The sequence below is a fragment of the Somniosus microcephalus genome, chromosome 5, assembly GCF_052327205.1.
Source record: "Somniosus microcephalus isolate GS21.2 chromosome 5, FLI_Smic_1.0, whole genome shotgun sequence".
NCBI lineage: Eukaryota > Metazoa > Chordata > Chondrichthyes > Squaliformes > Somniosidae > Somniosus > Somniosus microcephalus.
The window spans coordinates 283272137-283285638 of NC_140991.1; the positions used below are offsets into that span (position 1 = coordinate 283272137).

Below are 13502 nucleotides of genomic sequence, written 5' to 3' on the forward strand. Positions count from 1 at the left end.
CTGCTCCTGGGCCTGGCCAAAGTGGCCATCAATTGGCCCAGGCAGCGGGCGATCGAGGGGGTCGTTCGGCCCGACTGCCTGCCTCTCTTCCGCGGCTACGTTCGCGCCCGGGTGGCCCTGGAGGTGGAGCACGCGGTGTCCGCCGGCACACTCGCGGCCTTCCGCGACCGGTGGGAACCGCAGGGACTGGAGTGCATCATCACCCCCGGCAACCAAATTTTAATTTAATTTGTTTATTTTCCTTTAAAGCTTTTTGTTAAGTTAAAGTCTATTGTTAGCACCAAAGAGTATACATTTTCAATTTGAAAGCTGTTGGGCCCCTTTTACTGACATGTTAATTCATCCAATCAGGAAAAATTCTGCTCCTACAAAAAATACTGCAGGTGCTGGAAATCTTAAATAAAAACAGAAAATGCTGGAGATGCTCAGCAGGTCAGGCAGCATCCGTGGAGAGCGAGACAGAGTTAACGTTTCAGGTCAAATTCTGCTCCTCTTGTTCCCCCACCCCTGAGCCGGAAGCGGAAGTAGTTGGCGGCCGGTGCTCGGATTGGTCCGGAAGCGGAAGAAGTTGGCGGCCGGTGCTGTGAATCCAGTTTCGCGGCGCCGGGCTCTCTGGGAAGAAGGCGGTGGGAGCACAGGGACGGCGTCTCTTTACCCGGCACTCAGTCAGACCCCTGTCCGCGGGCGGCGCCAGCGGCAGCAGGATGGACCCGAGCGCCCTGGAGCAGGACGCCGTCAAATTCGCCCAGGCGGCGGTGAGGAGCGACCAGAGCGGCCGGTTTACCGAGGCCGTGTTCTACTACAAGGTGAGGTCGGGGCCTGGGGCCCGCCAGCCTGGCCGCCCGCTGTGTAATGATGGGCGCCGAGCCCCGGGGTGACAGAGACTCGCAGAGCGCGTTTGATTCTGCTGCCAAAGTGCATGTGTGTCACTTTAAGGCGGCAAAGTCTCATTGGTGTTGAGCAAAGCAAGAGCTCCCATTTACACAGTTCTCAACACAGCTGTCCCAAAGCACTTCCCTGCCAACTGCCTGATGCCCTGTACAACCTATGTGTTGTACCAGTGACAGAGCTTTAACCACCAGTACTGCATCCTGATGTTTAGAGTGCAGAACCGGTGGTTACAGGTCTGTCTGTCAGTGGTGCTGTAACAATCCAAGAGTGAAAGGATGGCACCTATAATTCAGATCTGTCAGCAGCTGGAAAGAGGAAAGCTCGATGGAGGTTTTGGGTGTAGGGACCCTTCATAACTTAACTGGAAGATAAGCAAGTGCCTGTATAGGACTCGGGTCAGAGTCGGCACTCCTGACTGTATAGGACTCGGGTCACAGTCAGCACTCCTGACTATAGGACTCGGGTCACAGTCAGCACTCCTGACTATAGGACTCGGTCAGAGTCAGCACTCCTGACTATAGGACTCGGGTCACAGTCAGCACTCCTGACTATAGGACTCGGTCAGAGTCAGCACTCCTGACTATAGGACTCGGGTCACAGTCAGCACTCCTGACTATAGGACTCGGTCAGAGTCAGCACTCCTGACTATAGGACTCGGGTCACAGTCAGCACTCCTGACTATAGGACTCAGTTGACTTTTACCTGCAGTTCCCCATATTTTCATTTGTCTACGCCCTCTCTACAGATACTGACAGATCAGCTGTGTATTTCTAGCATTTTCTGTTTTTATTTGATCAGCATTTACAGATCCCTGCCTTTTTATTGGAATCTGTAATTATACTGCTACATCCTTCTCGCTATCCAGCTAGACAAAGTATGAATGCGTCAGCCACCATCTTGGAAAGATGAGCAGTGGCACTGACGTCAAACTTTTTGAGAAATTGTAACTACAAACGGCATGTTTCTGTACCCACAGTTTGACTAAAGCAGCCTTTCAGCCTTGGCTCAGTGGTAGCATCTGAGTCAGAAGGTTCAGGGTTCAAGTCCCACTCCAGAAACCTAGGCACATAATCCAGGCTGAGGTGCTATCTTTCGGATGAGACGTAAACGATCCCCTGGCACTATTCGAAGAAGAGCAGGGAGTTCACCCCAGTGTCCTGGCCAATATTTATCCCTCATCCACCTTCATTAAAAACAGCTTATCTGGTCATTATCTCATTGCTCTTTGTGGGACCTTGCTGTGTGAAAATTGGCTGCCACGTTTCCTACATTACATTGGGAAAAACAAGATGTAGAATCGCTTTGGGTGGAGCTAAGAAACAAAATGGGGCAGAAAACATAGGTTGGAGTAGTTTCGAGGCCCCCTAACAGTAGTTGTAGTGTCGGGCACAGTATAATTCAGGAAATTAGAGGAGTATGTAACAAGGGAAATACAGTAATCATGGGGGACTATAATTTTCATATAGACTGGCCAAAGCAAATTTGCAATAATAGTGCAGAGGACGAGTTCATGGAATGCGATAAAGATGGTTTTCCAGATCAGCCTGTCGAGGAACCTACTAGGGAAATGGGCTATTTTAGATCTAGTATTGCGAAATGCGACAGGGTTAATTAATAACCTTGTAGTAAAGGAGCCTCTGGGGAACAGTGATCGTAATATGATAGAATTTTATGATGAGTTTGAGAGTGATTTAGTTGAGTCCAAAACAAGGGTCTTAAATCTGAACAAAGCAAACTTTGTAGGTATGAGAGGCGAGTTGGCTAAGGTAGGTTGGGAAACTAGATTAAATGATATGACGGTAGATAAGTAATGGTAAACACTTAAATAATTCCTAATTCACAATGAATATACATTCCCTAAAGGAATAAAAACCCTATGGGGAAAATAGTCCAACCATGGCTAACCAGAGAAATTAAAGATAGTATTAGATTAAAGGAAGAGGCTTATAATGTTGCCGAGGAGGATTTTAATATTTGGCAAAGGAGGACCAAGAAATTGATGAAGAAATTGATGAAGAAAGAAGAGAATACGGGAGTAAACTAGCAAGAGACATAAAAACAGATTGTAAAAGCTTCTGAAGATATGTAAAAAGGAAGAGATTAGCGAAAGTAAACGTGGTCCCTTACAGGGAAAGACAGGAGAAATTATAATTGGGAATAAGGAAATGGCAGAGACATTAAATAAATACTTTGTATCTGTCTTCACGGAAGAAGACACAAAAAAGCATTCTGGAAATACTGGGGAACCAAGGGTCTAGTGAGAATGGGGAACTTAAAAAAAAATAAAAAAAAAAAAAAAAAAAAAAAAAAAAAAAAAAAAAAAAATAATAATAAATAAAATAAAAAAAATAAATAAATAAAAATAGTATTATTAAAGAAATAATACTGGAGAAATTAATCAGACTAAAAGCTGACAATTCTCCTGGACCTGATGGCCTACGTCCTAGAGTTTTAAAAGAGGTGGCTACAGAGAACGTGGATGCATTGGTTGTCATCTTCCAGAATTGCCTAGATTCTAGAACAGTCCCCGTGAATTGGAAGGTAGCAAGTGTAACCCTGCTATTCAAGGAAGGAGGGAGCGAGAAAGCAGGGAACTATAGACCAGATAGCCTGACATCAGTAGTAGGGAAAATGCTAGAATCGATTATTAGGGATGTGGTAACAAGGCACTTAGAAAATCATAATATGATTGGGCCGAGTCAGCATGGATTTATGAATGGGAAATTGTGTTTGTCAAATTTAATAGATTTTTTTAATGTTGTAACTCACGGGGTAGATGGGGGAACCAGTGGATGTAGTGTATTTGGATTTTCAGAAAGCAATTGATAAGGTGCCACTCGAGGTTATTGCACAAAATTAGAGCTCATGGAGTTGGAGGTAGTATGGATTGAGGATTGGTTAACAAACAGAAAACGGAGAGTAGGAATAAACGGGTCATTTTCGGGTTGGCAGGCTGTAACTAGTGGGTCCTGCAAGAATCAGTGCTTGGGCCTCAGTATTTACAATCTATATTAATGACTTGGATGAGGGGATCGAGTCTAATGTATCCAAGTTTGCTGACGATACAAAGCTAGGTGGGAAAATAAGTTGAGGAGGATGCAAAGGAATATAGGTAGATTAGATGAGTGGGCAAGAACATGGAATATAATGTGGAGAAAAGTGAAGTTATCCACTTTGGTAGGAAAAATAGAAAAGCAGAATTTTTTTTTAAGTGGTGAGAGATTGGGAAATGTTGGTATTCAGAGGGACCTGGGTGTCCTTGTACACGAATCACAGAAAGTTAACATGCAGGTACAGCAAGCAATTAGGAAAACGAATGGTATGTTGGCCTTTATTACAAGAGGATTGGGGTATACGAGTAAAGACGTCTTCCTGCAATTATATAGAGCCCTGGTGAGACCACACCTGGAGTACTGTGTACAGTCTTGGTCTCCTGACCTAAGGAAGGATATACTTGCCATCGAGGGAGTGCAATAAAGGTTCACCACACTGGTTCCTGGACTGGGGGGATTGTCCTATGAGGAGAGATTGAGTAGACTAGGCCTATATTCCCTAGAATTTAGAAGAATGAGGTGATCTCATTGAACAGCGTAGATGCAGGGAGGATGCTTCCCCTGGTTGGGGAGTCTAGAACCAGGGGTCACAGTCTCAGAATAAGGGGTCAGCCATTTAGGACTGAGATGAGAAATTTCTTCATTCAAAGGGTTGAGTGTTTGGAATTCTCTACCCCAGCAGGCTGTGGATGCTCGTTGAGTATATTAAAGACAGAGATCAATAGATTTTTGGATATCAAGGGGATATGAGGATAGTGCGGGAAGGTGGAGTTGAGGTAGATCAGCCATGATCTCATTGAATGGCGGAGCAGGCTCGAAGGCTGAATGGCCTACTCCTCCTATTTCTTATGTTCTTTTTTAACACTTCAAAAGTGCTTCATTGTAAAGCACTTTGGGATATCCTACAGTTGTGAAAGATGCTATAGAAATGCAAGTCTTTCTTTCCATTTGGAAGTTATCACCTAAGGGGGAAGTACAGAAGAGTTAACCCCTTGTCTGCGTCTACTGAAATGAGTATTTATTTATTTTGTAGGAAGCTGCTCAAGCATTGATATGTGCTAGTATGGCTGACTCAAAGTTGGATGGTATTCAGGAGAAAATAAATGAGTACCTGGACCGAGTGCAGGCTCTTTACTCTGCAGGTTTGTACAGTTTACATTGGAATTATGAGTAACTAGCACCCCTCTTGTATCAGCGCACTGCTAACCAAAGTAAATATTGATATAGACTCCTGCACGATGAAACTTAAAAATAGTGCTTTGACATATTATTTCTAATCGCCCATTTTTGCAGTGCTTTGCGGTTTTGAATATGTATGTGTTCTAAAAGTTGGAAAGAACATCCACAGCTCTAAAGGTTGACATCTTTACAAATTTGAAGTTCAAGCACAGAGCAACACAGGAGACCCTCTGAAGACAAAGCAGCAGATGGATCTGGAGCGTGCTCACTTCTTGGTCACACAAGCATTCGCTGAAGATGAGAAGGGCAATGCAGACGAGGCTGTAGAACTGTACACTGAAGGTGTTGAATTGTGCCTGAAAACAGTGAGTAAACTGAAGCATCATAAAACAAATGAGCCCAGAAGGAAGCCCACCGTGTAAAGTTGTGTATGCATGTGACCGATATAATTTAAAGGAGCACATGCAGTGCAGAACTAAGATTAAACGCTGTATTTTTCATCCTAGGCTAATGAAACCTCTGATCAAACACTGCAGGGTAAATTGAAACAGTTGGCTCGACAAGCACTTGACAGGTGAGTCCTGTTTTGCCCTCTGGCAGACCTACTTCTGAACTTTAGTACATGTCAAGACAAAGGACGTTTCAGTTTCAGGCATCTGTGTGAGCATTGCACACACTGCCACGTCAGCTATAACATGACCAGCTGCTGAACAAAGTTCCCTCTGCTCTGTCCCAATACTGTGCCTTGTTCCCAAGCTCAAAGGCACATCCCTATTGCATTTCCTAGCCTAATTCTGAGTGAGATGTTATCTAATGCTGAATTATAGCTGCATTTTAAGAACCAGCCGCGCCTCTAGCCAAGCTGTTCCAGTACAGCTACAACACTGACATCCACCTGACAAAGTGGAAAATTGCCCTACATAGTTTGGAGGTGGATACAGCATTCCATTCAGCCCGTGGTAAACTCTGGCAGGCACTGGAAATATATATTTTTTATTCATTCTTGGGATATGGGTGTCGCTGGCAAGGCTGGTATTTATTGCCCATCCCTAGTTGACGGTGGTGGTGAGTCTTCTTGAACCGCCGCAGTCTGTGTGGTGAAGGTGCTCCCACAGTGGTGTTGGATTGGGAGTTCCAGGATTTTGATCCCGCGATGATGAAGGAACGGCGATATGTGTCCAAGTCAATGTGTGACTTGGAGGGGAACTTGGAAGTGATGGTGTTCCCATGCACCCGTTGCCCTTGTCCTTTCAGGAGGTGGAGGTCACAGGTTTGGGAGATGCTTCATAATGTTTTTTTGTAACTTTGTCTTCTGTTTTTTCCATTTATTTCTCATCTAGAGCTGAAGCATTAAAAGACTCTGTGCCCAAAATGCCTCAAGAAAGGAAGCACATTACAGGGAAACCGAGTCAGCCGGTTCGAGCCTTCCAGCCCCTGGGATCGGACTTTTCTCTGAACGATAAACCACAATTATCAAGAGTTCAGTGCAGTGAACTGTCGACCCAGGGCCAGCGTTACTCCACAGATGAAATTGAGGTGCTACGGTGAGAATACCCTCAAATGAACCTGGAATTAAACCAGCTCGGGACTGATATTGGGAAATACTTCACTCAGAAGATGATTAGAACAAAAGAGTTTGCATTTATATAGCGCCTTTCACAGCCTCCAGATGTCCCAAAACACTTTACAGTCAATGAACTTTTGAAGTGTAGTCACTGTTGTAATGTAGGAAACGCAGCAGCCAATTTGTGCACAGCAAGGTCCCACATATTCTGTTCTATTTTAAGTCTTTCTGCTTTGAATGGGTTGCAGGCAGTCACAAGTTGAATACCTTGGGTCACACTGCACTATATTGAGTTCTGTTACTCTTGCTATTGCAGTGAAATAGAATAACACTGTTTACCAGGTCTTTAATTTTGGTAAGTGAATTCTGTTAATGTAGCCTTTGGAGAGAAGGTAGTGTGAATCTATATACTACTTAAACCATACCCATTCATTTATCTGTTGATTTATCTTTCAGGAAAACTTCCAAGATCAATAGAATTGAATATGTGCCTTTCATGAGTGTGGATCTCAAAGAGCGGTTTGCGTTTCCGATTCCATTCTCGTAAGCTGCTTGTGTTTCTGATCTCAAACTTGCGTGTCAAAATCCAAGTGTTTTTAATACATCAGCTTTTGAACATTGTCAGTGTATATAAGGGAATTGATTTTTTTTTTTTTAAGTTATTGCAGTACCATTACAATGTGGGAATTGGGGATAAAGAAGGTTATGTTTATACTTGGGCCATCTAGTTACAAGTCTCATCCTTTCTCTTTGTGACCAATGTGTATATGTGATGCTAAAAAGGCTAAATAAATCTATTCGTCAGTATGGTAAGGATCATTGGGCCCTTCGCCTTTGACGTGAAGCTTTAGTGTTGAAGTTTTGGAATCCACGCGCTGACTTGTGTAGGAAAGGTCTCCAATCCTCAAGATAAAATGGGGAAATCGTTTTTTTTAAAAATCAGATCAGTTAACTGAAACTTTGTTTTAAATGTGATTTTGTTTTAAGGAATAACTTTACTAGATATTCCAGCAGTACTTTACAGAACAATGACGTGTTTGTCAAACTGGTGCCAAAAACACATTTGGAGTGCCTTTCAGAAATAATTGATTTTTTTATTTGTCACCTCCATAATGCAAAACGGGGAGGAAACATGGGCTTTCTCCAGCATCCAAGGGCTGCTGAGCATTTATTTTAATTTGCATGCCTGTTGCAGCCAGTGTGCACTCTACCTTCGCAAAAATAATACGTTGTGCATTACATGGTGAAAAGAAAGAACTTGCATTTGTATAGCACCTTTTGCAACCTCAGGACACCCCAAAACCAAATAAATACTTTAGAAGTGTAGTTACTATTGTAATGTAGGAAACACGGCAGCCAATTTGCACACAGCAAGGTCCCACAAACAGAATAATGACCAGATAATCTGTGTGTGATGTAGGTTAAGGGATAAATATTGACCAGGGGAGAACTCCCCTGCTCTTCTTCAAATAGTGCCATGGGATCTTGTAGGTCCACCTGAGAGTTTAACATCTCATTGGAAAGATGGCACTTCTCAGTGCGGTACTGCCCTGAAGTGCCAGTCTAGGTTATGTGCTAAGTCTCTGGAGTGGGGCTTGACCCTCACAATCCTGACTGGAGTAAGAGTGCTACCAACTGAGCCAGGAGGCTGACACTTGTAGAATTTCTGTGCTTGCAAAACAGTTTATTATCTGACTTGCCCAGAGTAATATCCTGGGAGATTTCTATTTATAAGAAATGAAAGGTGTGTGTTTTCTGTCTCACGCCAGATGTTACACACCAGACTTTGTTACAGTTACAAAACAATGTTATTTTTTTAAAAGTAAAGCCTGTCTCTTATTACCCTTAAGCGGCAGCCTGAAACCAGCATTTTCCAACCTGCACAGTTCTCTCTCCAAACCATTAAACATATTGACCTGAGGCTCTGTTTATTTAACAACAATATTGAGGTAACCAGATGATTTAGGAATATAATGGCAGTGATTATTTGCAAAAACCTGAAAATTGGTTTTCAGTAAACTGATGTGAACAGGCCCGAGCCTCCCCAAGTCTTGGGACTTAAGGAGCTTACATCCATCTTTGCCTGCGCTCCCATCCCAGGCCAGTCCGCGTTTAACCTTTTAAAAAAAATTTAGTTTTCCTTCTGTAGATCAAGCCACCACCTCAGCATCCAGCCTCAGTGTCTGCAAAACCTCAGCTTCACCGAGTCACGGGCCTTTAGCTCCACCCTGAACCGTCTCCCCATAGAAAGGCCTCCTCCTCAGCCCAGTCACTGTTCAGGGAGCTCTGCTGACTTTCCAAATATCCTCTTGTTTTTTTCCAGGGACAGAGCTGGCAAACTGGTGTTGTCACCAAAGCAGAAAGCGTTATTCTCCCGGTGGGTCCGGCCAGATGACCTCTGCAACAACCCTAGGATGATCTACACCGTCTCTAGTTTCAGTATAAAACAGGTCAGTCTTTTAAGGTCAGCTTCGTCCGTTCGTTCTTGTTTTAAATGTCAAAATTTCAGTTTAAAGGACCATAACGCCTAATTCCATTTAGTCCAGTTTCTAACTCCGCAATTCTAGCAATGCTGGAAATTCTCTCTCCCCCCCCCAAAAAGCTGGGGGTCAATAGAAAATTTCAAAACCAAGATTGACAGATTTTTGTTGGGTAAGCATGTAAAGCGATATGGAACCAAGGCGGGTAAATGGAATTAAGATACAGATCAGCCGTGATCTAAGTGAACGGCAGAACAGGCTCAAGGGGCAGAATGACTTGCTCCTGTTCCTATACACAGAGAACTCAAAAGGTTTTTGAAAAATGCCAATATCATTTCGCCTGCCTTTCCTCATAAATGATGCTGTTATGCATAGACAATTCCTCTGGTCTGATTGTCTTTTGTAGTTTTATTAACATTTCTGCAATGATCGGTGCCCGAATCCACAAATCGCAGCATTGAGCGGCTGCCCCCTGCAGGAGGTGCCTGGGAAAGCGTGGCCTGCGCCTGTAGGAATATGTCTCTATCTTGATCAAAAGGTTTTGTGTTCTGTTTAAACACAGCAGCAGCTGACTGGCTATTTCCCAGTCCAAAGAATCTCTCTGGATACTGATTAATCTTTTAAACACTCTCTTTTCCAGACAGTTGTATCGGACTGCTCTTTCGTGGCGTCTCTAGCCATCGGTGCCGCGTATGAAAGACGTTACAATAAAAAGTTAATCACAAGGTAGTCGGCTTTTGTGTCTCTACTCTTTTTTTCAAGAAAATTGTTTTTAACAGCATCATAACTCGTACCGATCTCTAGTAATTGGTCGCCTGTCCGAATATCCCCTTATGCGGCTCGGTGTCAGATTTTGCCTGTTAACACTCCTGTCAGGCGCCTTTGGAAGTTTTACTATGTTAAAGCTCCTGTATACTGCAAGTTGTTGTTGTAATTGTACGCACAGGAAAGCAGGGATATTTTGAACTTCATCTGTTGCTCTCGACACAGCAGCACTTGTGTATGACGGAGCAAGGTGAAAAATGTAATTGTTTGTATTGAGATATTGGTGACGTATGGTATAGCAGTCAATGGTGCCACACAGGGTTACGCTGTAGGTCTGTACCTGCTGTTCTGCACTTAGTTGGTTCCTGACTTCAGCTGTGGGATTCAACAGAAGTGCTGAGCAGAGGTTGGGCACGTCCTTAACGGGAGGGAAGCTCAGTGGGAATGATCCCAAACTGCTCCCAAACACCCACTAGCAGCTAGTTGCGGGGTGGCATTAGCAGAAGCCTGGGAAACGTTTCCCTCCTCCCCAGGCTGGGGATTGTACATGGCTTAAAAGGACTTGGTACAAGGGAAAAGAGAGAAGATATTGACATTGTACATTCAATATCTGTGCTTACCTTTCTTTATATTTCGATCTGCAGCATTATTTATCCTCAGAATAGGAAGGGTGAGCCAGAGTATAATCCCTGTGGGAAATACATGGTAAAGCTTCATATCAACGGCGTTCCCAGAAAGGTAAGCCCATCTCCACACTCTTGATCATTAAGTAAGGTCACGTAGGATATTTTCTCTCCTTTGTCTACCTGTTTTCTTCCCTTTCTCGTATTTAGAAGGCGTTGACTCTGGTTCCACTTGCGTGCTTCAGTACTTTATCCAAGTATCTATTCTTATGTGAACCTAGACTTTGTGTTCACAGGCTATTTGACCCAGAATCACTGAATAGTGGTCAGGAGTGAGAAAGCCCAGCTGTTTTTCCCCCACTCCCCAATCGTTCTGCAATGTCAGCTGGGATCAGGAATCAAACCTGGGATCTTCCTTTTTCTGTATGGCTTAGCAATTGTCCAGCTTAACAAGCCGAGTCACTGAGGGGAGAGGATATTTTGTTACATGGTTATACATAGTGGATATGTAGTGGTAATAGACACACATTAAATTGCAGAAACAGTTTATAGCTGCTGTGTCTTCAATTTAAAACGCACTAAAAAAATTTAAAACAAAATTGAATCTAATTTGTGATCAAATCGAACAAAGTATCAGTTGATTTACTAGTAAAGGTTCGGGTACTGGTTACATATGGCGAATTGAATTGAATAAAAAGAATCCATATCTCAACCAATGTAAAACGTTATTTCTAGTTAATAACAGCTTTGCTTCTCTTTTGTTTTCTTTCTATTTTGTTTAATTTGTGTTTTCTATTTCTTCAATTTTAAAAATCTAATTTATATTACATTACATCCATGTTTTCTTTGTTTTTATGTCACTCTTACTTCTTTCTCTCCTGTCCACCACTTTCCGTCATCCACAACACCTGAAGCTTGAGATTGCTAGAAGGAGGTCCTTGGATATTGTACTGAGAGATCTATCCAGAGAAGAGACTTTGGCTTCAGCGGGGGCCCACTAGCAATAGTGATGAATGTTACATAGAATTTACAGCACAGAAACAGGCCATTCAGCCCAACTGGTCCATGCCAGTGTTTATGGCACACAAGCTCCTCCCACCCCTCTTCATCTAACCCTATCAGCACGACCTTCTATTCCTTTCTCCCTCGTACTTATCTAGCTTCCCCTTAATTGCATTTATGCTGTACGCCTCAACTACTCTGTGGTTGCAAGTTCCACATTCTGACCACTCTGGGTAAAGAAGTTTCTCCTGAATTCCTTATTGGATTTATTAGTGACTATCTTATACTTATGACCCCTAATTTTGGACTCCTCCACAAGTGGAAACATCTCTCTACATCTACCCTATCAAATCCCTTCATAATTTCAAAGACTTATTAGGTCATCTCTCAATCTCCTTTCTAGAAAAAAGAGCCCCAGTCTTTTTGGTCTTTCCTAGTTGCACCCTCTCAGTTCTGGTATCATCCTTGTAAGCGATTCCTACTGCCCAGTGTTGCCAGGGTGTAAATGACACTAAACACATGTTGTCATTTGCTAATGTGGTTAAAAAAAATCTTTCATCTCCCTCCCTGTCCATTGTAGAACAGTGTCATGCAGTTTGGCAGTCTCACAAATAGGCTGATATGAAAACTTAGTCTGACCATCATCGGAACTACCAATGGTGGTGATTGATACCTAGCTGGTAGGCTAGAGAGCTTGGAATCTGTTGTGTATGTACCTTTAAGAGAATAACTGGTCTCAGACTACAGTACCGGTAGTGACCACCCCTGTATAAAAGGCGCTAGTGAGCCTCTGTTGTTTTCAGTACCCGATTGACTTCAATCAGTAAAGACTTGTTTTGTTCAACTCCTGCTGTCCGTGTCTCAATCATTCACGGACATAATACTGGCGATGAACAGATACGAACTTACCTACAGTCTGCACCACCTCCTGGGATCCATTCCTACAGCGAAGTGAGCAGAGGTCGAGGCCAGAAAAAAAAAAGTAAGAAGCAGTAGAAACTGGCGTCGACCGTGGGCATCCGCCCCTGTGTTAGCGGAGTTGAAGATTGCTGGAGAAGCTGTCGAAAGCGGGGCCTGGTTCCTGTTGACGGTGCTTCAGCTAATCGGGCTGGTGGCAGGTAGTACACTGATCCTTCCTGGGCTGCGGCGGTCACGAACTTGAGCGGGTGGCTTGCAACGGGGCCGAGCAGCGTTGTCGGGAAGAAGAGAGAGAGAGGGTGGAGCACACAGGGCGCGGCCGGTGCTACGAAGCCGGGCTGCGTATAGACCCGAGAAGAGGGAGGCAAGAGTCCCACAGGGTTGTTCCACGACGGGAAAATAATAATAAAAAAAGAAATATTAAACGCGCAAGAAACCGTGAGGAGCTGCAGGTTGCAACGGAAACCGCGGAAAGCAGTGCTAGCAACAGCGGGGAAGAAGGCAAAGCGCGGGAGGCGCCATCTTATTCAGCGGGGAAGAAGGCAAAGCGCGGGAAGCACCATTTTGTTAAATCGGGGAAGAAGGCAAAGCGCGGGAGGCGCCATTTTAGATTTGCAAGATGCCGAAGACTGGCTGTATCACTGCCTTTGATAATACAATAGAGGACTGGACAACGTATGTGGAAAGAGTCGAGGTATATTGCGAGGCAAACGAAATAGCCGATGAAGAAAAAGGCATTGGTATTGCTAAACTTAATGGGCGCTAGAACGTACGGCCTATTGCGGGACCTGATTACTCCAGCCAAACCGAAAGCGAAGAGTTTTAACGAAATTGTTGCTGTCCTACAGGAACGCCTAAACCCTGCACCGCTGTTGATAGCAGAAAGATTTAAATTCCACAGGAGAACTCGGCATAAAGATGAGAGCAATGCTGAGTACCTTACGGAACTACGCGAGCTATCAAAGCACTGCCAGTTCGGAGCAGGACTGGCAGATACCCTACGGGACAAATTTGTCTGTGGACTCCT

General features: G+C 43.9%; 1 protein-coding gene across 1 annotated transcript in view; it reads left to right on the top strand.

Moving 5' to 3' along the window:
• The first annotated feature begins 539 nt into the window (after nt 1-539).
• The window catches only part of capn7 (calpain 7), a 38346-nt gene continuing 25383 nt past the window's right edge, over nt 540-13502 (top strand). Inside the window, exons 1-9 of the mRNA XM_085989032.1 lie at nt 540-806; nt 4978-5086; nt 5325-5488; nt 5630-5697; nt 6464-6667; nt 7144-7230; nt 9011-9137; nt 9808-9893; nt 10577-10670. Of these exons, the coding sequence (XP_085845158.1) occupies nt 705-806; nt 4978-5086; nt 5325-5488; nt 5630-5697; nt 6464-6667; nt 7144-7230; nt 9011-9137; nt 9808-9893; nt 10577-10670 (1041 nt within the window). The 5' untranslated portion in view covers nt 540-704. The remainder of the gene's footprint in view (nt 807-4977; nt 5087-5324; nt 5489-5629; nt 5698-6463; nt 6668-7143; nt 7231-9010; nt 9138-9807; nt 9894-10576; nt 10671-13502) is intronic.